Below are 25,581 nucleotides of genomic sequence, written 5' to 3'. Positions count from 1 at the left end.
AATTTATTGGATATTTCAAACTTTGTTAACAAATAAAAAACTGAAAAATTGGGCGTGCAAAATTATTCAGCCCCTTTACTTTCAGTGCAGCAAACTCTCTCCAGAAGTTCAGTGAGGATCTCTGAATGATCCAATGTTGACCTAAATGACTAATGATGATAAATAGAATCCACCTGTGTGTAATCAAGTCTCCGTATAAATGCACCTGCACTGTGATAGTCTCAGAGGTCCGTTTAAAGTGCAGAGAGCATCATGAAGAGCAAGGAACACACCAGGCAGGTCCGAGATACTGTTGTGGAGAAGTTTAAAGCTGGATTTGGATACAAAAAGATTTCCCAAGCCTTAAACATCCCAAGGAGCACTGTGCAAGTGATAATATTGAAATGGAGAAGTATCAGACCACTGCAAATCTACGAAGACCTGGCCGTCCCTCTAAACTTTCAGCTCATACAAGGAGAAGACTGATCAGAGATGCAGCCAAGAGGCCCATGATCACTCTGGATGAACTGCAGAGATCTACAGCTGAGGTGGGAGACTCTGTCCATAGGACAACAATCAGTCGTATACTGCACAAATCTGCCCTTTATGGAAGAGTGGCAAGAAGAAAGCCATTTCTTAAAGATATCCATAAAAAGTGTTGTTTAAAGTTTGCCACAAGCCACCTGGGAGACACCAAACATGTGGAAGAAGGTGCTCTGGTCAGATGAAACCAAAATTGGAACTTTTTGGCAACAATGCAAAACGTTATGTTTGGCGTAAAAGCAACACAGCTCATCGCCCTGAACACACCATCCCCACTGTCACACATGGTGGTGGCAGCATCATGGTTTGGGCCTGCTTTTCTTCAGCAGGGACAGGGAAGATGGTTAAAATTGATGGGAAGATGGATGGAGCCAAATACAGGACCATTCTGGAAGAAAACCTGATGGAGTCTGCAAAAGACCTGAGACTGGGACGGAGATTTGTCTTCCAACAAGACAATGATCCAAAACATAAAGCAAAATCTACAATGGAATGGTTCACAAATAAACATATCCAGGTGTTAGAATGGCCAAGTCAAAGTCCAGACCTGAATCCAATCGAGAATCTGTGGAAAGAACTGAAAACTGCTGTTCACAAACGCTCTCCATCCAACCTCGCTGAGCTCGAGCTGTTTTGCAAGGAGGAATGGGCAAAAATTTCAGTCTCTCATTGTGCAAAACTGATAGAGACATACTCCAAGCGTCTTACAGCTGTAATCGCAGCAAAAGGTGGCGCTACAAAGTATTAACTTAAGGGGGCTGAATAATTTTGCACGCCCAATTTTTCAGTTTTTTTATTTGTTAACAAAGTTTGAAATATCCAATAAATTTCGTTCCACTTCATAATTGTGCCCCACTTGTTGTTGATTCTTCACAAATATTACAGTTTTATATCTTTATGTTTGAAGCCTGAAATGTGCCAAAAGGTCGCAAAGTTCAAGGGAGCCGAGTACTTTCGCAAGGCACTGTGTATTTATATAGCCCCATTAATGCAAATATTTAGTTTTCTTTTATAATGATTGTTGATTTTTAATTTGAACATTTTTTAGCGCCGCCTGGTGTATTTGGCTCATTTGATCCAACACACCCTGTTGTATATACTTTTATTAGTTTGTAGGTGGCTGCTTGTGTAGCTTATTAGTTATTTTAGTTTACTTTGGCGCAGGGTGAGGATTTCTTGTTGTCTACAGGTGATCTTCCTATTGTACATTTAGCTCATACTGTGCCTTCACTTTTTTCAAAGGAGCTGAATTCCTGAAATTCAGCTTTAATATTAAGTACTGAGACAACTGATTTCTTTTTTTTTTTTTAAAGCATGTAGAAAGATAATGAGGGCCAGCTCTGTGGTCTCCTTCACTATCCACCTTTATTGTCAAAATCTGGGGGAGGATCAATTCCAAAAGCTGCTGAAGCCAACATGAATAGATCCAGATGACAGTGGGGGACATAGCAGATGATGTCACATGGAAAGAGAAGATGAGGGGGTGTGGCTACATGTTTCAAAGCCGCTGGCTTCTTTGTCCAGCCACATCTTAAACGTGAAGGTGAACAGTGAGGAAAATCTCAAAGCTGATCATCACGATCTCACTACATACTCTCTCATTCATTAGGCTTGTGATTGACCGTTTGTTTTCTATTTTAATAAATGCACTTCAAATGGTACAGTTTGCGCCCCCTGGTGTCTGTTTTTCATATTACTTTTTTGAGTTCAGGTGCACTTTAAGGAGCAGGACAACAATGTCATCTTGTTGCTTTTACATTGATATTATTTCTTCCTTGGGTCTGCAAAAACAAAGATAATTTAGTAATTGTGTCCATGTATACGGTATTATTCAAACATTGACTTTTTTTTTTTTTCTTCTATCAAGTCAGGTGAAACTGAGCACTGTGACTCCAAAAACAATGATAAAGGGGAGCGTGCACGGCATCCCACCAATTTCACATTTGCCAAATCATTTCTATCATGTCAATCAATGAAGCCAAGTCAGTTACCACCTTCTCCATACCAGATTGGCATCTTCTCGAGGTCAGCAGAAAGTAATTACACCTGGCTTACCAGCAGTCTGAAGGAAAATTATCACATGAGATCACTTGACATCAAAGCAGTCTGGATAACTAATGATTATAAAACGTTCCATTCAGGACTGCCAACATGCCAGTTCGCCATTCTGTATCACACGAAAAAGCAAGGACGACTCAACATCACCAACGTCGCGGATTCCTTGTATGACAATGAACTTCGGGACATGTCAAATTTCCTCGGTGAGTGCTCATTACCCTAACAAAGATTTAAGTGTGTTTTCACCCTTGAGTTTACCATGTCTGTCCAACTTTCAAGATCTACAGGTCATTATAGCAGAAGTAAAGTGTATATATTTTTTAATGCAAATTCAGAATTCTGCATGCTTCCATACTTGATAATCTGTATGACCTTCTGCATTACCCATATTTCATATTATTCATACACTATTTTTCTAAGCTTTAGAGGGGGATGATAAAGATGGTGATACCATCTGAAGGAAGTGATGTAATCTTCTCCTCACAGGAAGTTCTCTGTAGGACTTCCTTCATTCTTAGAAACCCAGCTTGTAATAGGTTGCTTCTATTCCTCTTTAATCCTATCTCTTCTGCTTTTATTAGCCAATTGATTTACTAAATCCAGCTGTCAATCCAATGAGAAGGGAGAAAACAGTACAAGAACGGTTCTGTGCAGGATAGTCTCTGCCGTTCATGACATACTACCATTAGTATATACAGTCTAAATGAGAGTGCCAAACAAATGTCCAAGAGTCCACAATCTTGCAAAAATAAAATAAGTCAAAAAGCACAAAACAATCAATGCGTTTCAAGGGTCAAACAAACCCCTTCATTTTCAAGGTTCAGGTTTAAACATGGTAGGACTTTACATGACAAAATCCCCAGGGGTAATTTGTAATGGTGTGAAGAGCACCTTGAATCTCTATAACATATGGGGGTTGAGTTAAGGCCCGTACACACGCACCGATTATCGGCCGAACGATCGGCCGTCTTTTGTCCGGTGCTGTCGTGTTGGTTGAAAAGTGCTCAAGACTGCACACGAATTTTGTCGGCCAACAACAACTAACTTCAGAAGTGATGTCATGTGCTGGTTTACTTTCCGTGTGTTTTTTCTTCTCTGAGCATGCCCAGTCTTGCTCATCTGCTTTTTGTCGGCCGAAATCTGTATTGACTGACGAACAATTGGCCGTTCTGGTGTTGGCCAACAAAAATTTTATAGCATGCACACCAGATTTTGTTCGGCCGAAAAGTCGCAGTCGGTTGTCGGAAGCATCATACTAACAAGCCGACAATCCCGTTGGCCGAACATTTACGGTGCGTGTGTACGGGCCTTAACTAATGGCAAATAGACTGTGCACCCTGCATGTGTAGGTGCTCCAGCGCTTAGTAAATGAGGGGAAAATGTACTGAATTCCATCATCAAATCATTTGCATCAAATGGATTTGGACTTTTGTTTGGCACTCTTCTTTTAGACTGGATATATGGCGATTTTCGACTCAAGACTTCCTATTGTGTGTCCCTGTTTTGTGTAGAGCTGCCAAACCAGATCTATTGTGTTCAGTAATCAGGGCTTTTTCTCTCCGTGAATAGGTGCAGGTACTCCCCTCTTCCGAGTCACTCCTTGTCTCCACCCCCTACCCACTTCCGAGCGCTGTCCTTTGGTTTCACCCCCTACCCACCTCCCAGTACCCCCCCCCCTTTTAGAGAATACAGAACCAAGTATGTTGTGGTTCTAGGTAACTTGTATAGAATTTCTTAATGATAACTAGAAAATAAGTAAAATAGATCCCCTGGAATCAGCAACAATAGATCCCCCCCAACAATAGTTCCCCCAAGCAACAATAAATCCTTCACTACAACAATAACGCCCACCCCCCCCCCCCCCACAACAAAATACCCTCCAGCAACAAAAGATTCACCCCAGGAACAATAGATCCCCCAGCAGCCAGCATCAATAGGCCATTCAGCTCACCCCACTGACCCCAGCACCCCTTTGCCATTACATACATTCGGACTGGAGGTGCCGGAACTGCGTTCCCCCGCGTTCCCGCTGAAAAAAAGCCCTGCCAGTAATAATCTAAATGAGCCACTGAAACATTAATTCCAATGACCCTTCCCATCTTTCTTTAGGCTACCATCTGTTACATCTAGGGGCCAGAACTATCCAATATCCCAGACCAGGTGTTCCATTTGGTTTAATACTAACAACTTTATTTTCTATTTCTTTGTTTCATGTATGTTTTATTAATACGTATTTCAAAGTACAAAAGCCAATTAGAAAACATGTGGCAGAGAAAGTTGTATACCAGTCTCCGGATACATTCAGAGGTGTAACTAGAACCTTCAGGATCCCCGTGCAAGAAACCATGAAGGGCCCCACTGACTTTTTCTTTAAGTCCATGGCTCTTCCCATTGACCCTGGGGGCCTTTTACTCCGGTCGCAGGCCCTTTATTACAGTCCCACAGTGGGGCCCTTTTACAAAAGTGGGCCCTCCTAGTGCCATCTTGGGGCCTCCCCACGGTGGTGGAATGCCAGGGCCCAGTCGCAAGTGCGACCTTTGCGATCCTGATATATATATATATATATATTTTTTTTTTATTTTATTATTTTTTTTATCTTTTTACAATTTTTATTTTTTTAGAATGTTTTACAATTTCATTCATTCAGAAAAAGAAGGAGCCGGTAAATGACGTATTCACGTACCCCTTCCCAGCTCTCCATCGTGACACATCCCCAGCAGCAGCTGGCAGGAGAGGGAAGAGGGAAGCCAGCAGCACTGCAGGGGGGGGGGGACCAGGGGAGAACACAGGGGCCCAGAGATATCAGAAGACAAGTGAACTGGATAGGAGGAGTGACGGGGGCAGCATACAGAGGAACCAATCTCCTCCATTTTCTTCCTGCAGCTACAGGAGGAAAAAAGGAGGGCAGTGATTTCTCTACATGCTGCCCCGCCCCCTCCTATCCAGGTGTACAGGGGAGCCGCACAGGGCCCCTGGAGCATGGGGCCGGGTTGCAATTGCAACCCCTGCAACCCCTGTAGTTACGCCCCTGCATTCATGCTTACAAAAGTACAGTAATTAAAGTCAAGACAGTGGGTCCTAAGGTCATCTGTTGTGCAGTACGTTTAACTTCAAGAAATAACTATATAACCGACGAGAATCCACTTAATTAGCCTTTCCACCTCTCCGTTAGATGCTCGACTATGGAGAAGTATAGGGCTAAACAAATATAAATCAACCATGGTGTAATCCTGACCTCCCCCATCCAGAAGAAAGGAGGAGCAAGACCACCTCCCCTTCTGGAGGAGTCGCTTACAGTGTGCACCACGCCAGCTTTATAGAAGAAACTTTCTCCTATATCAGACAACACTGGTCAGCTTGTATACAATGTAGCACATTTATTAGAGAGAACTAACCAAAAAAAAAAAAGCAAACGGAGATGAAGAGAATGGAAAGAAGAAGTAGAAAAACAAGGTGAGGAGAAGGAAGAGAAGATAAGTGCACCCTCCACTACCAGAACACACGTTTCGGTCAAGAGGAATCGGAAAGATATTTCATTAAGGGATCCAAGATTTTCTCGAAGGAGAACAATACAATGTAGAATTGTTGACAACTGCTCATTTATCATGATCCATGTCAACTGGGCCTTCATAAGATCAAACGGGATTATGGGAGATTTCCAGGATCTCACAATTGAGATTCTGGCTTCTGTAAAAAAGTATTTTCTATTTCTTTATGAATATCATGCAAAATATTTTTTTCTCTGTTCCAGGAAAAGAAAATGTGATTGTGGTAGCTGATGACTTGATGAGCAGCGAGCCTGAAGACAAGGAACGGATACTGAAACAACAGCACAGTATTAGTGAATATGCCAAGGATTTGTTCTTATTCACAGAACATGAGAAACACACAAGAAATTTGGAGACAATAAAAGAAATTATACGGAGACGTAAGTTTTCACATAGAATTGTTCATGCTGTGTGTAACCAGATACAGCGTCCTCCATCCTACTGCCAGAATATTTTATCTGCTCTATGATATTGGAAGCAATAAGAATGAATGAAGTGATTTCAGCAGGATTGATTATGATGCAAGATTTTATGTGTCTTCATGAAAAGTTTGATAAGAGCAGACCTAATTAGTCATACACAACCCGCTTTGTAATGTTCTTTCTTTTTTTGGGGTATTTTTCATATGTTATTTAGCACCCTCCCAGTGTAGAGTAGGCTGGTAGATAAATTTAAAACAACGAAGAGATTTCCAGTCACAACTTACCAACCAGCCAACGACCAACCAAATTGACCTGTCTAATAGTATGCGTTAAAAACAGGGGTTTGGTTGCACACATTTGCAAATACATGCGTAAGCTGCAGGCCCCGACAAGGCACCCTGATATCTGCAGTCCCTAACTCTACAATTTAACCACTTTACCACCGGAGGATTTTGCTGTCTTACGTCCAGGCCACTTTTTGCGATTCGGCACTGTGCGAACTTAACTGACAATTGCGCGGTCATGCAACGCCGTGCCCAAACGAAATTTACGTCCTTTTTTTCCCACAAACAGAGCTTTCTTTTGGTGGTATTTGATCATCTCTGTGATTTTTATTTTTTGCGATATTAATAAAAAAATGCGACAATTTTGAAAAAATAGCAATATTTTTCTACTTTGACAGTTAAAAAATATCCAATATATTCAATTTTTGTCATATATTTAGGCCAAAATGTATTTAGCTACATGTCTTTGACAAGAAAATTCTCAATGAACGTATTTTTAACCGCTTTAAGACCGGAAGATTTTACCCCGTTCCTGACTAGGCCATATTTTGCGATTCGGCACTGCGTTAATTTAACGGACAATTGCGCGGTCGTGCGACGCTGTACCCAAATTAAATTGATGTCCTTTTTCCCCACAAACAGAGCTTTCTTTTGGTGGTATTTGATCACCTGTGCAATTTTTAATTTTTGCGCTATAAACAAAAAAACAGCGACAATTCTGAAAAAAAAAAAAAAATTTTCACATTTTTATATGAAATTCCCCCCAAAAAATGTAAAAATCAAAATTTTTTAACATTTTAGGCCAATTTGTTTTCTGCTACATATTTTTGGTAAAAAAAATCACAATAAGCGTATTTTGATTGGTTTAAAAGTTATTGTGTTTTCTAACTAAGGGAAAGATTTCTGTCATTTTTATTGTTTGTTTTTTTAACCACGCTAGCGGTAAACCCAAGCGTGACTCGGGGTAGGAATTTCCTGCTATTATCGGTATCCCCGAGTCACGCTCGGGGTGAATGGGCAGAGCTATGCAGACAGCGCAGCGGAGTGTCTTACCTTATCCTGGCGATCCAGCGATGAGCTCTCATTGCTGTGACCGCCAGCCGAGATCTCCGCCGCTCGTCTGTCGGTAGGAGGACTTCCTAGTTCCGTTCCCTGCAGCAGCAATGCTGCATGGGAGCGGAACTAGGGAGGGAAATAAAAAAAAAAAAAAAACGTTGCACAAAACACAAACACATTTTATATATGTATATATATGTATATATGTGTGTATATATATATATATATATATATATATATATATATATATATATATACACACACATATATATATATAAAATTATATTATTGATTCGATTATAATTCATGCGTGTGTGTGTATATATATATACACACACACACACACACACACATATATATATATATAATATATAACGCATGAATTATAATCTAATCAATAATATAATTTTATTATATATATTATATATTATATAATAAAATTATATTATTGATTCGATTATAATTCATGCGTTTGTGTTTCAAATTTATCACATCTGGGATGTCTACTAGAGTCTTGTTTTGGTCAGGTTTAAGTCAGTAATTACTAAGAATTGTAGGCCTATAATACATAACGCCAAATTTCCATGAAAATAATTGTCCCGCTATTGGTAAAGAATTCCTGACAGAATCATACCGCCAGGGAGGTTAACTAGGCGATCTGCGATTTTTTTTGCGGGACTGCGACATTGCGGCGGACAGATCGGACCCTTGACTGACATTTTTGACACTTACCAGTGACATTACTATAGTAATTAGTGCTATACATATGCACTGTTACTGTAAAAATGGCACTGGCAGGGAAGGGGTTAACTTTATTAGTGATCACGGGGTTAAGTGTGTCCCTAGGGGCGTGATTCTAACTGTAAAGGGGCGTGGCTTGTGATGTAACAACAGAGACAAACGATCCTACATAGCAGGATTGTATGATCTCTGCAGTTACACCAGGGAGAATGACAGGGGGTGTTTACATCAGCCGCCTGCCTTTCTCCCTCTCCCGCGAGTGACCGGCGGAAATCAGAGCCAACGGTCACTCGCGCGGGGATGTGCAGTAACGAGCGGGGGTGGGAGCGCGCCTCCGGCGGCACAAGCTCGCCCCCTAGAGGCTCCTGGGCGAGCGACATAGCCCTACGCCGGTTTGCCCAGGAGAGCCAGACTGCTGTAGTAAATAGTCGTGCAGCAGTCGGCAAGTTGTTAAATAATAGACAGACAGACAGATCGACAGACAGACAGATCGACAGACAGACAGACGTAATTCATTTTCCATCTTTCTTTTTATGGCCCAGGCACAGAACGTCAAGCAGCACCTCCCAGGGCAAGGGAATCGCCCAATACGATACCTGTTGATGGTCAGAAGAACAGAACAACACCAGTCCAAGGGTCCACCTTGGACTCCTCACCTTCCGGTTCAGGATCTGTTGGCTCTCTGACATCATCCCAGAATAGCACAGAACCACAATCCAAGAAATCTAGGACATTATCCTTCAGTGACCAAACCGATTCCATAGACCGAACATATGATCGGCAAGGATTTGTCAAGTCAGATGATATGGAGAATGGTAACATCATAAACAATGGTAAAAGGGAACCCGATTACACATTTAAGCCAAATCAATCACCACTTCCTCCATACCAGATCGGCATCTTCTCGAGGTCCCCAGAAAGTAATTACAAATGGCTTTCTGACAGTCTGAAGGCAGATGGTCACATGAGATCGTTTGACATCAAATCCGTCTACATAACTAATGATTATAGAACATTCCGTTCAGGACTGGAAACATGCCGGTTCGCCATTCTGTATCACAAGCAAAAGCAAGGGCGACTCAACATCACTGACGTTGCAGATTCCTTGTATGACACAGAGCTCCCGGACATGTGTGGTTTCCTCGGTGAGTGCTCATTATCCTAACAAATATTTCATTGTGTTTTCACCTCTGAGTCTGCCATGTCGGCCCAACCTTCAAGATCTGCCAGTCATTATAGCAGAACTAAAGAGTGTATATTTTTTAATGCCCACACTCTACAATTGCAAGTTCAAAAATTGTGCATGCTTCCATACTTGGTGATCTGTGTTACCATTTGTATTACTCATATTTCATATTATCCATACACCATTTTTTCCAAGCTTTAGAGGGAGGTGTTAATGGCGGTGCTTCCATCCGAAGGAAGTGATGAGATCATCTCCTCAAAGGAAGTTCTCTGTAGGGACTTCCTTCATTCTTTGTTAGCAACCCAACATGTAATAATTTAATTCTATCCCTCCCTAATCCTTGCTCTTCTCCTCCTTTATCAGCAATAGGGATGATCGAACTTTTGAAAAGTTCGGTTCGACCAGAACACCCGAACTTCACGAAAGTTCGGTTCGGATTTCAGAACCCCATTGAAATCAATGGGACCCGAACTTCTGTAATCAAAAAACACAATTTTTAAGCCCTAAAACCCAATAAATGCCCCTAAAAAGTGCCTAGGGTTCTGGGTCATGCCCCAGGGACTATTAATCACACAAAAAAAAGTTCTTAAAAATTGTCGTTTTTGATAGATAGCCAATTATTGAAAAAATTTAAAAAAAAAAAAAAAAAGAGATTTCTTTGGATTTAGTGTCTGGGGGTTCTAAAAGGTGTACCTGTGAAGTTTCAGCTCTGTAGCATGTCCAGAACCAGAATTACAGCATACCAAACCTTCAAAAATGACTTTTTTGCTTAACCGCACCTTTCTTTTGCTCCTAATCAACGGCTTAGCCAATGTGTATGATGGGGACATAATGCAGTGCATTGGGAACAAGATTAGAGGTTTTTTTGGAAAAAGGTGCTGTCTCTTTAAATGTGCATATAATTAACGGGTGTATTTCCACAATGGGGCTATTATTACCAAATGTTTCAAGAAGTCCAAAGATATATGTAATTGCACTTTATTTCATGTAAAATGGTGTTTGGTGCACTTTAACTTGAAATCTCACAAGAAACAGACATATATGCACGGATACATTGAGGGTTAGGGGTAGGGGCCACAATGTAGTGCACAGTGAACAAGATTAGAGATGTTTTGGATGAATACTGTTGTCTCTTGACTTTGAATAGAAGTAAAGGATGCTTAAAAATTGGGCATTTGGTGGTGCGGACGATGCCTTGACACCATATCCCTATGAAAGTGCTGGTAATGAAAGCAATAATTGCCTTTGTAAGGAAAAAAATTACAATGATATGCATCTGTGTGACAGGTGCACAAAAATTGTTGTTTGGGTGTTGGCGGAGCCATACCACTGTAAGCCCAAAGAGCTGGTGTTGAAGAAGGCGTAAAAATTATGAAGGTGTGCACATGTGGAACAGGTGCGCAAACATGGTAGTTTTGGTGTTGGCGGAGCCTCCCCACCATAACCCCAAAGAGCTGGCTTTGAAGGAGGCCCAAAAATTGTAAAGGTGTGCACCTGTGGAACAGGTTCGCAAACATGGTAGTTTTTGTTTAGCATAGCCTCCCCACCTTAACCCCAAAGAGCTGGTGTTGAAGGAGGCCCAAAAATTGTAAAGGTGTGCACCTGTGGAACAGGTGCGCAAACATTGTCGTTTTTGTCATAACCAAAATGAGGTTCTGTGAATGTAAAGAGAATGAGAGGAGGGTTTGAGGGTGGCACCATGGTCCAGGCTTAAACTGAGGCTCAACTGCCACATCACAACGATAGCCTAGTCTACAAGGTCTGCATCAGGTGCATCAAAGCTTGATATCCACGACTGATTCATCTTAATGAATGTCAAACGGTCGACTGAGTCGGTGGAGAGTCTCGTTCGATGGTCTGTGACGAATCCTCCTGCTGCGCTGAATGCCCGTTCCGATAGGACACTGGAAGCAGGGCAGGCCAACAACTCCATGGCATACTGGGCCAGTTCTGGCCAGTGGTCTAATCTTAAGACCCAGTATGCCAGTGGATCGGATTCGTCACATGAAAAGCCCTCTGTGTCACTTTGTGCCCTCACGTAATCGTCCACCATGTGATGCAGACGGTGTCGATGCGATGTGGCAGCTGAGAGGCCTGGGCGGTGAGGACTAAAAAAAGACCGAAAGGCATCCGTCAACCGCACGCCTTCTCCAACGCTCCTCTCGTGACCACCAGTAGAATCCATGGTAGGTTGTCCCCGCCCCTGCACCCTACGGGAGTCGGGGAACATGTTCACCAGATTCCTCTTGAGACTGTCCTCAAGGGATTTGATCCTGTGGACTCTCTGGGTGGATGGGAAAAGCTCCGAGACTTTACACTTGTACCGGGGGTCAAGTAGGGTGGCCAACCAATAGTGGTTAGTCTCTTTAATGGCCTTGATTCTGGGGTCCTTTCGCAGGCTCTGGAGCATGATGTTTCCCATGCGTCGCAAATTAGCGAAGGCCTGAGAAGCTGACTCCTCGGGGTCACTCATAACGACATTATCTTCAACGGGCTCCTCCTCCTCCCAGCCACGTACTACTCCAAAGTGTCCCGAGGGAGTCAAACTAGGCCTTGCAGATTGCCGCATGTCTTCCTCCTCCTCCTCCTCAAACCCTGCAAAAGTTCCCGCAGAATCGTCCTCCTCCTCCTCTTCCACCCCTGGATCCTGCTCGGGCCTCTGGGAGCTAGGCATAATGGGGTCAGGATTCTCAGGATAAAGGGGGCCTTGAGAGGCAAGGAAGTCCTCCTCTTCCTCCTGCTGCTCTGCCTCCAGTGCCCTGTCCATAATGCCACGCAGAGTGTGCTCCAACAAAAACAGTACCGGTAGGGTGTCACTGATGCATGCGCTGTCCCGGCTGACCATCCTTGTGGCCTCCTCAAATGGCGAGAGGACAGCGCATGCATCCTTAATCAAAAGCCACTGCCGTGGTGAAAAGAAGCCCAGGCGCGCAGAGCCAGTGCTGGTGCCGTACTCGCATAGGTATTCATTGAGGGCCCTCTGCTGCGTGTACAGGCGCTGCAGCATAGCCAAGGTGGAGTTCCAGCGGGTGGGCATGTCACAGATGAGGCGGTGTACCGGCAGGTGAAACTCGCGCTGCACTTCGGCCAAACGTGCAGTGGCACTGTACGACCGCCTGAAGTGACTGCACACCCTTCTTGCCATCCTTAGCACATCCTGCATTCCCGGGTACGAGTTCAAAAACCGCTGTACCACGAGATTCAGGACATGCGCCAGGCATGGCACATGGGTTAACTTTCCCTGACGAAGGGCGGCCAGGAGGTTTGACCCATTATCAGTAACCACCATCCCTGGCTGCAGCTGGCGTGGTGTCAACCACCTCTGGGCCTGTGCCTGCAGAGCCCCAAGAATCTCAGGGGCAGTGTGCTGCCTGTCCCCTAGACACACAAGCTGCAGCACTGCGTGACACCTTTTGGCCTGAGACATAGAATAGCCCTTTGAACGTTTACGTGGTACCTCATCATATTCAAAGGACCATTCTGCAGAGGAGGGCATGGAGGAGGTAGAGGAGGAGGAGCAGGAGGGGGTAGAAGTGATCGATCTACCCGGATCAGCGACACCACCAGCTGTTTGCAGACGTGGGGGCAACACTGGCTGCAGCACCGAGCCCTGGCTACAATCCCTTCCGCTGGCAAGCAGTGTCACCCAGTGAGCAGTGACAGAAATGTACCGTCCCTGCCCATGTTTGCTTGACCAAGTGTCAGCCGTCAAGTGTATCTTACGGCTGACTGACTTGGCCAGGGACGACACTGCATTGCCTTCCACATGTTGGTATAGGGATGGCAGGGCCTTACGGGAAAAGTAATGCCGACTTGGCACCTGCCACTGTGGAACTGCACATTTTGCGAAGTCACGGAAGGGAGCAGACTCTACCAGGTTAAATGGTAATAGTTGCAGAGCCAGTAGTTTAGCCAAACTACTGTTTAGACGCTGGGCATGTGGGTGGCGGGGAGTATACATTTTTTTTCGTTCCAGCATGTGTGGAATCGAAATTTGGCGTCTAGATGTTACAGCTGGTGGTGTGCTGGAGGTAGATGCGACACTGCCTGCTATATCATCATCCCTGCCAGTGGAGGCTGCCAACAGGTGACGAGTGACTATAGCAGGGCCAGGAACAGACTGATGTGCAGGTGGAGCAGGTGGAGCAGATGGAGCATGAGGAGGAGCGCGAGGAGAACTAGGAGGCCGACTGACCGATCTTTGGCCCTTTTGTGGGTTCTTTAAATGCTCCTGCCAACGGGCCGAGTGGTGGGTTGTCAAATGCCTGTTTAGGCAGCTTGTACCCAGGTGGTTGACATTTTTGCCACGTTTTATACCCTTCTTACAAATCTTGCAGATCGCAACTGTTTTATCTGCATGGGATGTCTCAAAAAAGGCCCAGCAAGATGAGGTGTGTATAGTGGCCCGGGAGACAACAGGTGCGGCCTTAGATGGAGTAGGCCGTCTGCTCTCCCCTCTTGCTTGCTCTGCCTCCTCCTCAACCTCAGACCCAACATCTGACTCCATCAAAGACTGAGCATCAGGCCTGGCCTGGGAGACAACAGGTGCGGCCTTAGATGGAGTGGGCCGTCTGCTCTCCCCTCTTGTTTGCTCTGCCTCCTCCTCAAACTCAGACCCAACATCTGATTCTATCAAAGACTGAGCATCAGGCCTGGCCTGGGAGACAACAGGTGCGGCCTTAGATGGAGCGGGCCGTCTGCTCTCCCCTCTTGTTTGCTCTGCCTCCTCCTCAAACTCAGACCCAACATCAGACTCCATAAAGGACTGAGCATCAGGCTGGAGTAGATGGCCGACACTGTGGTCAAACAGCTCAGCTGACTCCTCTGCCATGTCTGAAGTTGGGTCTAAGGGAGGACATGAGGCGGACATGGACTCATCTGTATTTGTTCTGACAACTGCAGAAGACTGACCACTTTTCTCTGCCTGGGTCACTGTAGTTGCAGATGATGCCGATGATGAGGGTTTGTTCATATAGTCCACCACCTCCTGTACATACTGTGGACGTATAGCTTGGCCACTGCCGGAGAACAATCCAAATGGTGGCCTGGCTGAGGACTGACCACCACGTCCACCCCTGCCTCTAGACACCCTAGAAGCTGTGCCCCTTTCCGCAGCAGGGCCACGTATGCCTTTTCTTGGTCTACCAGGCATATTTCTCACTGATGCGTTGGCAACTGTGTGCGGTGAAAAACGCACACTGCTATGCGACCCACAGTTGTCGCTGGATACAGCACAGCAGTTGCGTGTCACGCACAGTTGCAAAGGCTTTTGTACAGTGCACCTAACGCTTTGAACAACAGGCGTTAAGTTGTCACTGTATTTTGCTGCCTAGCTAGCACGTACACCTGCTGTGATAGAACAGCACTGTGCCACGTGCTCACTAAACAGAACCCTCACACTTTCCCTACAGAAACTAAATTTTCAAATCTAAGTAATGTAGTACAAAGTTCCCTAACTACACTAGATATCCCTTTCCACTAAATAGAAAGCTCCATACAGCAGAAGACTGACACTGTCCCTTAAGTTTTTTTTTTTTTTTGTAACTCTAAGAACCAGCACAATCGCTGTATCTAACTACACTGGCTGTAAGCTAAATACAATTCTGCTATATGGAGCTTTAGAACCACTCGATATGTAGGAAATGTAGTGTAGCAAGCAGGAGTCACACAGAACTGCTTCAACTCTCTTCAACAGGCTCTGGATAACTGTGCTAGGGGTTAGGCGGGGCCATCTTATATAGTGTGGGGCGTATTCACTCCTGATTGGCCTCTGGTCCCGGTAGTCACTCCAATCACGTTCCTAGGAGACTCCTGCCCCCTCATTGGCTTTTGCAGACGTTTCTGGGCCAATCACGGGCTTTTAAAGCCCAGTTCCTGTCCCAGTGCATTTTGGGCGGTTCTGGTGGCCGAATACCGAACTTTTGCCGCAAAAAGTTCGGTATTCGGCCGAATATCGAACATCCAATGTTCGGGTCGAACCGATGGTCGACCCGAACCGTTCGATCATCCCTAATCAGCAAATGGTTTTACTAAATCTATTTGTCTATCAAATGAGAAAGGAAAACACAGGGCAATAATGGTTCTGTGCAGGGATGCAGGGATGGCCTCTACCCTTTATTACATACAACCATCAGATCCAGTCAGGGCTTTTTTTTTCAGTGGGAACGTGGGGGGACGCAGTTCCGGCACCTCCAGAACTGAATGTATGTAATGGCAAGGGATGCTGGGTGTGCTGAAGGGTCTGTTGATGCTGGCTAATAGGCAATCTATTGTTGCTGGAGGGGATCTATTTTTGCGGAGGATGGGGGTCTATAGTTGCTGGGGAGGTCTTCTGTTGCTCATGGGGGATGTATTGTTACTGGGGTAGGTCTTATTTTGCTGGTGGGTCAGTTGTTGCTGGGAGGGATTTATTGTTGAGGGAGAGGTATTTGCCGCTTGCTGCTGGAGGGTCTATTGATGCTGGCTACTGGATAATCTAGTATTGCTGGAGGGGATCTATTTGCGCAGAGGATCTATTGTTGCTGGGGAAGTCTGTTGTTGGTGGGGTATCTATGGTTGCTGGGGTGGGTCTTATGTTGCAGGGTATCAATCATTGCTGGGAGGGATCTACTGTTGAGGGAGGGGTCTAATGTTGCTGGCTGCTTGAGGGTCTATTGATGCTGGCTGTTAGAAGTCCATTGTTGCAGGGGTGGATCTATTGTCACTGGGGTGTCCATTGTTTCTAGATCTATTATATTGCCTGTGACGAGACCAATCTCGCCACTGGGCATTGGAGAAGACTGGTTGCTCGCCTCCTGCAAGGTGACTATGGACCCTCTCATCAGCCCATGCTAAACGTAAACCCCATGGCAATTTAACTGTGTTTGTGGCATCTGAGCGCTGTTTGGATATGTTGAGCGCTCAGATCCAGGCTATCTGGGGATGGGTTGAATGTGGGGGTTCTGTTCAGTAGACTGGGAGTTATGCATTTTTGTGTCTTTTTGTGTTTCTTTAACCATGTGGCTAATGGACTCTTGCCTCTATCCTGGAAGCTAAACCTAATTACAATTTCCATTGTCTCCCTTGTAAAATGACGATGTTATTCCCTGTATAGTATGAGGTCTCTGGACAGGAAGTACCACTCCTAATATGGTCATTCCAGGAAGTTCAATAAGGAGACGGACTGTCTGAGGTGGCTCTCAATTCACCTATTGTCGGGTGTGCTAATGAACTTGCCTGCTGTCTGCTAAGAGATGTATTGACACTCAGAGTAATGTGTATTGAGGTCTCGTTAGGGAACCATTGTTCTGTGTCTGGCTGTTGTGTACATTGATTGCCCCCTGGGGGCTTCTGTCTCCTTGCACATGGCAGTCCTTCTGGTCAAGCTATCTGACCAATCACTGCTGACTCATTTTCAAGCCCTCATTTGCATGGCTGGAGAGGACCTTATGGGGAACTGCAGGTACTGTGCAATTGACCAATGGGAAAGCGGTTGTTGGGGGAAGGATGTTCCAAATTCTGTATAAAAGTGTGCTGTGTTCTTCCAATAAATGTTGTTCCTGTTTTACCCTCAACTCAGAGCTTTGCCTCGTTTTTGTTGGGAGATTTATTATACAGAAAACCGTTCGATTGTTTGGGGCCCTCTTTGGATGATTATTCGTATGCTGGTGTGCTACAGGGGTAATTCGTACATGCTGCAAAGGTGGTACATCCACTAAACGGCGGTTTCATTCCTTTTTACGCTGAGGTTCGTAACATTGCCTTTCTTGTTATTGTTAATTTTCTAAAAGGGGTGGTACTGGGAGGTGGGTAAGAGGTGAAACCAAGGAACGGTGCTCGGAGGTGGGGTAGGGGACGGAGTCAAGGGGTGACTCAGAAGGGAGGAGTTCCTGCACCTATTCTCTGAGAAAAAAAAGCCCTGGATCCAGTATATACCGTCTAAATGAGAGAGTCAGACACACAAATGTCCAAGAGTCCAGAAACTTGATCTGATAAAAATGAGTCCACTGCAAGAAAGTACAAAATGGTCAATGCGTTTCAGGGGTCAAACAAACCCCTCCTCCTTCAGAGCTCAGGCCTAAATGTGGTAGAACTCTTAAGATAACATAAGCACCGGGGATATTTCATATTAGTGTGACGGCTGAAGAACACTTTGAATTTGTATGACATATCAGGGGTTGATTTATTAAAGTAGTTGTAAATACTTAATGCCTTGAAAAGCCTACTGTAATCCTAACCAATCAATAACCTCGATTGTACTCCCCAAAAAGCTACAAAGTGTTGTTTTTACCTTTTTTTTTCTCATTTGTAATACTCCTCGTCGCTTGATCGCAGTTCCCTTGCATTGATATGCATAGAGCTGCTGGAGGGTAGGAACATTCTCTTCTGAGCATGTGATGTGATATGTCACAAGAAGGCAGGACTGAGTAGGGCAGGGCAGAGAAGGCTGGCTAGGAAGAACTGGGGCAGACAACAGTAGAGGAGCATGTTATATGTGTAGCACCCTCCTAGGTAGGTGGTAGGAAAACCATATGAGGGGCCCTGTTTGCTTATCAGAGAGGCTTAATTGTTCAGCTAGGCTGTCATGTATTTCCAGGTGTGTCTGTTGAGCTTGGGGAGTCTCCCCACTGTATCCAATAAGGGCTTTTGTTGGGCAGTGGAGGAAACCTTACCAATAGCACACCAGGGCTCATATCAGTCCCAGTGGGCGGAACCTGCTGCAATGCATTCTGGGATGGGGTGTAAGTCTGAGGGGAGCACATGACAGGGCATCTTTGGCGGGAATCAGAGTCCCAGGAGAAGGGTGATGGCTGTCTCTCTTCCTGTCAGTGCTAGTGAAGGTGTCCTTGGCGGTCGGCCTAGAGGACGGAAGTTTGAGCTGAGCTGCAGAGAGGGATCCAGAGTGCTGTGGACCAAGCGGAGCTGCTGGGCAGAAGTTTTCGGGAAAGCAGTGTCGTGAGTACTGGGAACTGCTCAGGGGTCTGCCTAGGATAGAGGACCACTCCGGAAGGTCAGAGGGATCCGGGAGCCAGCTAACCAGTAGAGAAGGTTTAGAAAGGGGGTGCCAGTGTCTAAGTCCTGAAGATAACTATGAGAAAGAGGGTGCCGGTGCGGGCCCTGAAGTGATCAGCAGTGCAGCAGACTACAAGTAGCTACCTCAGCAAGGAGTGCTAAAGGGAGCTTAAAGAGGACTTTGTGACTCATGGAAGTGGTCAGAAGTCAGTTCAGCGTTAATGGCAGCAGGCTAGCGTTAACAAGCGTCAACCGGCGTTGACCGGCATTCAGCCAGCGCCAACAGGCATTTTTCATTTGTCCCAGGCAATTTGTGCATGGTTGAGCCAAAAGAGTATCCTACTCATCTCTTCTCCCATCCAAGTTCTCAATAAATACAAAAAACCCAAAGATACTGGACTGGTCATTGTCTCAGTGCTCACACTTGGAGAACATGCTTAAATGTGCTGTTGTTGTTAGCGGTAACCCAGGCGGACCCATATCCAGCAAAATGGCTGGGAATCCTGCTACACATGCATACATCACAAGGGGGAAATATGAGGCGAGACTGAGAGGGACAGAGTGGAGCTGGCTGGCTGCAGAGAGCTGGGACCTTGAATTCCACTTTAATGGCAAATAGACTGTACACTTTGCACACCAGTGCAGTTGCTCCAGAGCTTAGTAAATTAGGGGAATCACTGATGATGACCATCATCCAATCATGTGCATGCAAAGATTGCGTTTTTTTCTTTTCTTTGCAAAATTAAGCTTCACCTCGTTCACTAAGCTCTGGGGCAACTGCACTGTCTATTTGCCTTTAATAACCCCACTGTGTTCTGACCCCTGAAATGTGTTGGATGTTTAGTATTTTCCTGCTGTAAACTCATTTTCTAAAAGATTTTGGACTCTTGGACATTTTGTTATCCGCTGTCACGCCTGCCCCTAGCATTGGTGGTTAGGCAATATAGTTGGCTCTGTGTTCTTTACCTATAGCAGCCCCCTTTTCCATTAGGCAAGCAGGCCTACCAGGTCTTATATAAGGAGAGGGGGGAGAGATTGGCGCGATCGGACTATACGGGCTGCTACAGTAGTCTACATTGTGGGCAAATGAAACAGTCCAGTGGAATTGCTTGAACACTTCGATGGCTGCCGGCTTGTAGAGGGTGAAGCAACCCTGCGTGGATCCAAAAAGAGGCTTGGCCTTCTCTCTCTCTTTTTGCTACCAGGTCTTATACACAATGCTATAGTGCCTGGCTACTGTGACAGACCCAATTCGGACAGGGACTTTCGGAGAGAACTGCAGGGTAGCCTCTTGCCTACTGACTATGAGTCCTGGCATTTAAGGGATCTATGAGCATTCAGGAAGATATTCTGGTATATAATGCATGATGACATGTTCTTACCACATTTAACAGTCCAGGAAGCCATGATGGTCTCTGCCAACTTGAAACACAGTGAGAAGATAGATCCGAAAAGAAAGCTGGTTAATGAGATTTGGACAGCCCTGGGTCTTCTTGAATACTGGTGCCGGACTGTCCGGGGGGGGAACGACTCCCTGACTAATCAAAGCTTGGTCACACAGTAGCTGTTGATTATCTTACTGGTAATTAGGTTACTGTTAGCTGATAGCTGTTCACTAGATGTACTGTTAGATGTACTGATGATGTTACTGTTTAAAGTTTGTATTGTTTAGGATAATGGGATCAGGCTCTTATCTGATTTTGTGTGGTATAAATTCTGTGTGAATTTACAATAAAGTCAGTTCCAGTTTGCACCTAAGGTAGTGTCACATAGTTCTTGGGTGCAATATTCGGCTATAATACCTGGTTCCTGGTTCCAGAGTGGAGGAAGCTGTATCTTGATGGGGGCACCCAGGCTGTGTGCAAAGCAGTCTATCACAGATACCATGCTGGGGCAGGTGTGAGCTAAGCACAGCAAATAGGTACTAGTGATTGGCATACTGGCAGAATGATTCAATGGCAGTCCGGGTTCAAGGCAGGCAATGTTCAGAGGATAGTCAGGGTCAAATCTGTGGTCAAAAGGCAGGCAGAATTCAGAGAATAATCCACGGTTTAAGCTGAGGCTGATAACCAGGAAATCCAAACTAGTAGGCAGAGTGGGGGTCAGGCAAAGGTCAAGGTACGGGAACAAGGCAGGTAAACAGGGAGCTAAAGCAAGTGTTGCAAACACTATCACAAGCATGACAATAAGAGCCTGGCAAGCTTAAAACAGGTTTGCTCTTCACACAGAGATCATGTCTGCAACAATCACTCTGCAGGTGGGCAGTAAGACAGGGAGAGTGCAGCTCAGCCAAAACCAAAATGCTGGAATGAGACCAGCAGCTTCCATGGAACAAGAACGTTACACGCATACACGGTCTTGACAGGAACTCTATCCTCAATTGTGTTGATTCTCCACTCAGAGTAACCCTCCCCCCCCCACCTTCCCAACTTCCCAATGGGTGTCCCTAGAGCTTTTTTTTTTTTTTTTAAGAGAACTCCTGTAACTTCTTGTCTCCGCCCCCCACCCACCTTCAAGCAACATCCCTTGGTCCCACCCCCTACCCACCTCCCAGTACCACCTCTTTTAGAGAATACATAGTATAATTTTGTGGTGCTAAGTAATTCGTATAGAATTTGTTACTAACAACAAGAAAAGCAGCAAAGTAGATCCCCCGCAACAAGCAACAATAGACCCTTTCCAGCAACAATAGTTTCCCCAGCAACAATGGACCCCAACAACAATAGACCCTGGTAGCAACAACATATCTCCCAGCAGCCGGCCCAGCATCAAAAGACTTTCCAGCAGCCAACAACATCAGACCGCTCCCTCAACATTATAAATCTTCCAGCAACAATTGACCCAACAGCAATAAAGCCCAACCAGCAACAATAGTTCCCTCCTTAGCAATAATAGACCTCCACAGCAACAATAGATTGCCACATGAAAATAAATCTTCAGGAACAATAGATCCCCCAGCAGCCTTGGACCCTCCAGCACACCCCAGCACCCCCCCCCCCCCGCTATTACATACATGCAGTGCTGGAGGTGCTGGAACTGTGTTCCAATGCATTTCCGCTGAAAAAAAGCCATGGGTGACCCTGTTTTGTGGAGAGCTGCTAAACCAGAGCTATTGTGTCCAGTAATATCCTGAATGAGCCACTGCAAATGTAATTCCGGTGACCCATCCCCACCTTTCTTTAGGCTACCATCCGTTATATCCCAAGGCCACAACTATGCCATGTCCCAGGCCAGGGGTTCCATTTTGTTCAAAACTGAGCTGCATGCTACTGACTTTGTTTTCTTTGTCTTTATAAATATAATAAAAACTATATTGTTCTCTATTCCAGGAAGAGAAAATGTGATTGTGGTAGTTGATGACCTGAAGAGCAGCGAGCCTGAAGATAAGGAATGGATACTGAGACACCAGCCCAGCATACATAAGTATGCCCAGGATTTGTTCCTATTCACAGAAGAAAATAAATGCACAAGGAGTCTGCAGACTATAAAAGAAATGATATGGAGACGTAAGTTTTCAGATGGAATCGCTCATGCAATTTATATAACCAGATACAGTGTCCTCCATCCTACTGTGACCCTGGGTATTGCTTGGGGGCCCCGTTCAAGCTATCTGAGTCCTGCAGTTTATTGAGGGTGCAGGCTGGGGATGAGTCTGTCCCGACTCAAAGCACGCAGAGGAGATAAAGAGAAGTGCCTCGGCCTCCACACACCTCACCCGGCTGTATGGTTAGTAGATAAAAGTAGCCTTTGCTCATTCCAGTCCAGGCCAGGCCCCCAATGTGTTTTGCCCCACCCCCAGGGCTTAATCATGAACCTCCATTATTAAGCCCCGGGAATGGGGCAAAACGTGTTGGGGAACATGACCTGGATGAACTAATGCTGCTTTTATCTACTAACCATACTACCAGGTAGGTGTGCCATAAAATCTCATCTGCTTTTTGATATTAGAAAAAATAGGGTGCAATGCGGGGATGGGCCGAACACCCCCCCCCCCCCCCCATTCAGTTCGCAGCAGAACTCCTGAACAGCAGAAATGCTTTAACCCGAACGGCAAACCCCATTGAAGTCTATGGGATCCGAACAGGAAAAATCAAAAGTTCTCATTTTCAAGGCTTATATGCAAGTAATTGCCCATAAAAGTGCTATGGGGTCCTGGGGGACATGGATCAATAAAAAAATAAAAATGAAAAAATTATAGTTTTTTTCAGGAGCAGTGATTTTAATGATACTTAAACTGCAACAATAAAAATGTATTTAAATATAATGCCTGGGGGGGTCCCCTTAATGTGCCTGTAAAGTGGCCCATCTGTAGCATGTATACAGTATAAACAGAAAAAAAGGCAATATCAGTGCAAGCAGGAAAATATGACAATTTAAGCAGCTGTGCACTCAGGTCAACATACAACACCCGTCTCAAAATCTTCAAATATATAGTGCAGCGCTTGTATTCGCATCAAGATAATAATGGTAATGAAACAGCATAAATAATAGGAGAAATGATAGTCCATGCAATGCCCGTGAGATGAAGGTGAATCAAAACATTCTGATTGAATAAACAGGTGCTCTTAGTGCACTCACGACCACCACCTTAAAGATTGGCCTCTCACCTTAACACTACTTGTACTAGGCTTATATACTCCTCTCATACCGAGCAATCCTGGATCGATCCTCCCCTTAATGGACACAATGGATTGGCCGCAATCTAACACTCCAAAAAACCAATAGGCCAGCAGTACTCCTGGGTCAGCTCAGATCGGCAGCTCCACTCATGTACATATGTTAGGGAACATAAAACCGGGCAAGCCCATAGTGTAATACTGATAACTTTAATGATAAAGTGCATAAAAAGACAGCCTCTTACTTTTGTGCAGATAAAATCAGCGTGTAATGTCACAGCAGTAACCGGCAAGTCTTGCAGAGACCTCGCCAGACTCCAGACAGCAGCGGGTGACGTTGACAGCTCCGCCTTCCTCCCGTACGCGACACGCCACATGTTAGACGTCACATAGCCTTCAATACCGCTGAAGAAGTCTCCACCCATAGGGGGACGGCACGCGTACGGGGGGAAGGCGGAGCCGTCGACATCACCCGCTGCTGTCTGGAGTCTGGCGAGGTCTCTGCAAGACTCGCCGGTTACTGCTGTGACATTACACGCTGATTTTATCTGCACAAAAGTAAGAGGCTGTCTTTTTATGCACTTTATCATTAAAGTTATCAGTAGTGTTGAGCGAACACGGACTGTATTATTCGTGTTCGTACCGAATAATTGGATTTTTTGTACCCGAACACGGACACGGACACTTTACTGTATGTTCGGGTAAAAATCCGTGTTCGGTCGTTTTATTTCCGGGTTTTGCATGCTTTGGCGCTCTTTTCATGGCGGGCTTTCAACAGCCAATCAACAATCGTTTAACTGGTGTGCCTTAAGCCATCCCAGCCATGCCTGCAAATGTCTCAGTAGCTGTGATTGGCCGTCTGAAGCATGTGACCAAGTCTTTATAAGTTCGAGGCAGCCGCAGCGGCGTCATTATGCTGCTTAGATTCAGGGACAGAGCACACATCAACGTGCTGGCTGCTGATTAGGGAAAGATAGGCAGGAAAAAACCATTTGTGTCCGGATAGAATTGAGGGACAGGTCGGAGTGTTTAGGCAGGGCGAGTTGTAGGCATTTTAGGGATAGAGTCTGCTGAATTATATAGGGTCAGTGTCTTCTACAAACTACAATCGATATTGCTGTGTGGGGGGTGGGGTCTGCACTCAATCCTGATCTACGATCTCTTCTCAATCCTGTTAGGGACAGAGTCTGCTGAATTTTAGGGAAACTGTGTTCTACAAACTACAATCGATATTGCTGTGTGGTGTGGGATTGGAGATAGGCAGGTGTCAGTGATCCACATCCATTTTTCTGTGTGTGAGCTGCAGTGAACACAATCTTTTTGGGCTGCAGTGAACACAATCTTTTTGGGCTGCAGTGAACACAATCTTTTTGGGGTGCAGTGAACAAAATCTTTTTGGGGTGCAGTGAACACAATCCTTTTTGGTGTGCAGTGAACACAATCTTTGTGGGGTGCAGTGAACAAAATCCTTTGTGGGGTGCAGTGAACACAATCTTTTTGGGGTGCAGTGAACAAAATCCTTTTTGGGGTGCAGTGAACAACATCCTTTTTGGGGTGCAGTGAACACAATCTTTTTGGGGTGCAGTGAACAAAATCCTTTGTGGGGTGCAGTGAACACAATCTTTTTGGGGTGCAGTGAACACAATCTTTTTGGGGTGGAGTGAACAACATCCTTTTTGGGGTGCAGTGAACAAAATCCTTTTTGGGGTGCAGTGAACAAAATCATTTTTGGGGTGCAGTGAACACAATCTTTTTGGGGTGCAGTGAACACAATCTTTGTGGGGTGCAGTGAACACAATCTTTTTGGGGTGGAGTGAACAACATCCTTTTTGGGGTGCAGTGAACAACATCCTTTTTGGGGTGCAGTGAACACAATCTTTTTGGGGTGCAGTGAACACAATCTTTGTGGGGTACAGTGAACAGAATCTTTGTGGGGTGCAGTGAACACAATCTTTGGGGGGTACAGTGAACACAATCTTTGTGAGGTGCAGTGAACACAATCTTTGTGGGGTGCAGTGAACACAATCATTGTGGGGTGCAGTGAACTCAATCTTTGTGGGGTACAGTGAACACAATCTCATACTGAAGGTTTGAGGGTGCTGCCTGTTCCATACTCCCCCTACTCCTCATCTAGCCTTTTAGGGGTACAAACAATAG

The 25,581-nt window shown here is 45.2% G+C and overlaps 1 protein-coding gene across 1 annotated transcript in view; it reads left to right on the top strand.

The window, feature by feature from the left end:
- Positions 1-25,581, top strand: part of LOC309557612 (uncharacterized protein) — a gene marked incomplete at both ends in the record, with an annotated part of 90,130 nt that overhangs the window by 53,072 nt on the left and 11,477 nt on the right. Inside the window, 4 exons of the mRNA XM_082260403.1 lie at positions 2,390-2,783; positions 6,332-6,508; positions 9,174-9,776; positions 22,138-22,314. Coding sequence (XP_082116529.1) covers positions 2,390-2,783; positions 6,332-6,508; positions 9,174-9,776; positions 22,138-22,314 — 1,351 coding nt within the window. The remainder of the gene's footprint in view (positions 1-2,389; positions 2,784-6,331; positions 6,509-9,173; positions 9,777-22,137; positions 22,315-25,581) is intronic.

This window comes from Pelophylax lessonae (assembly GCF_965119305.1).
Source record: "Pelophylax lessonae genome assembly, chromosome: 6".
In the NCBI taxonomy this organism is placed as follows: Eukaryota; Metazoa; Chordata; class Amphibia; order Anura; family Ranidae; genus Pelophylax; species Pelophylax lessonae.
Note: the sequence above shows the minus strand (reverse complement) of the source record. Positions and strands in the feature narration are given on the sequence as shown.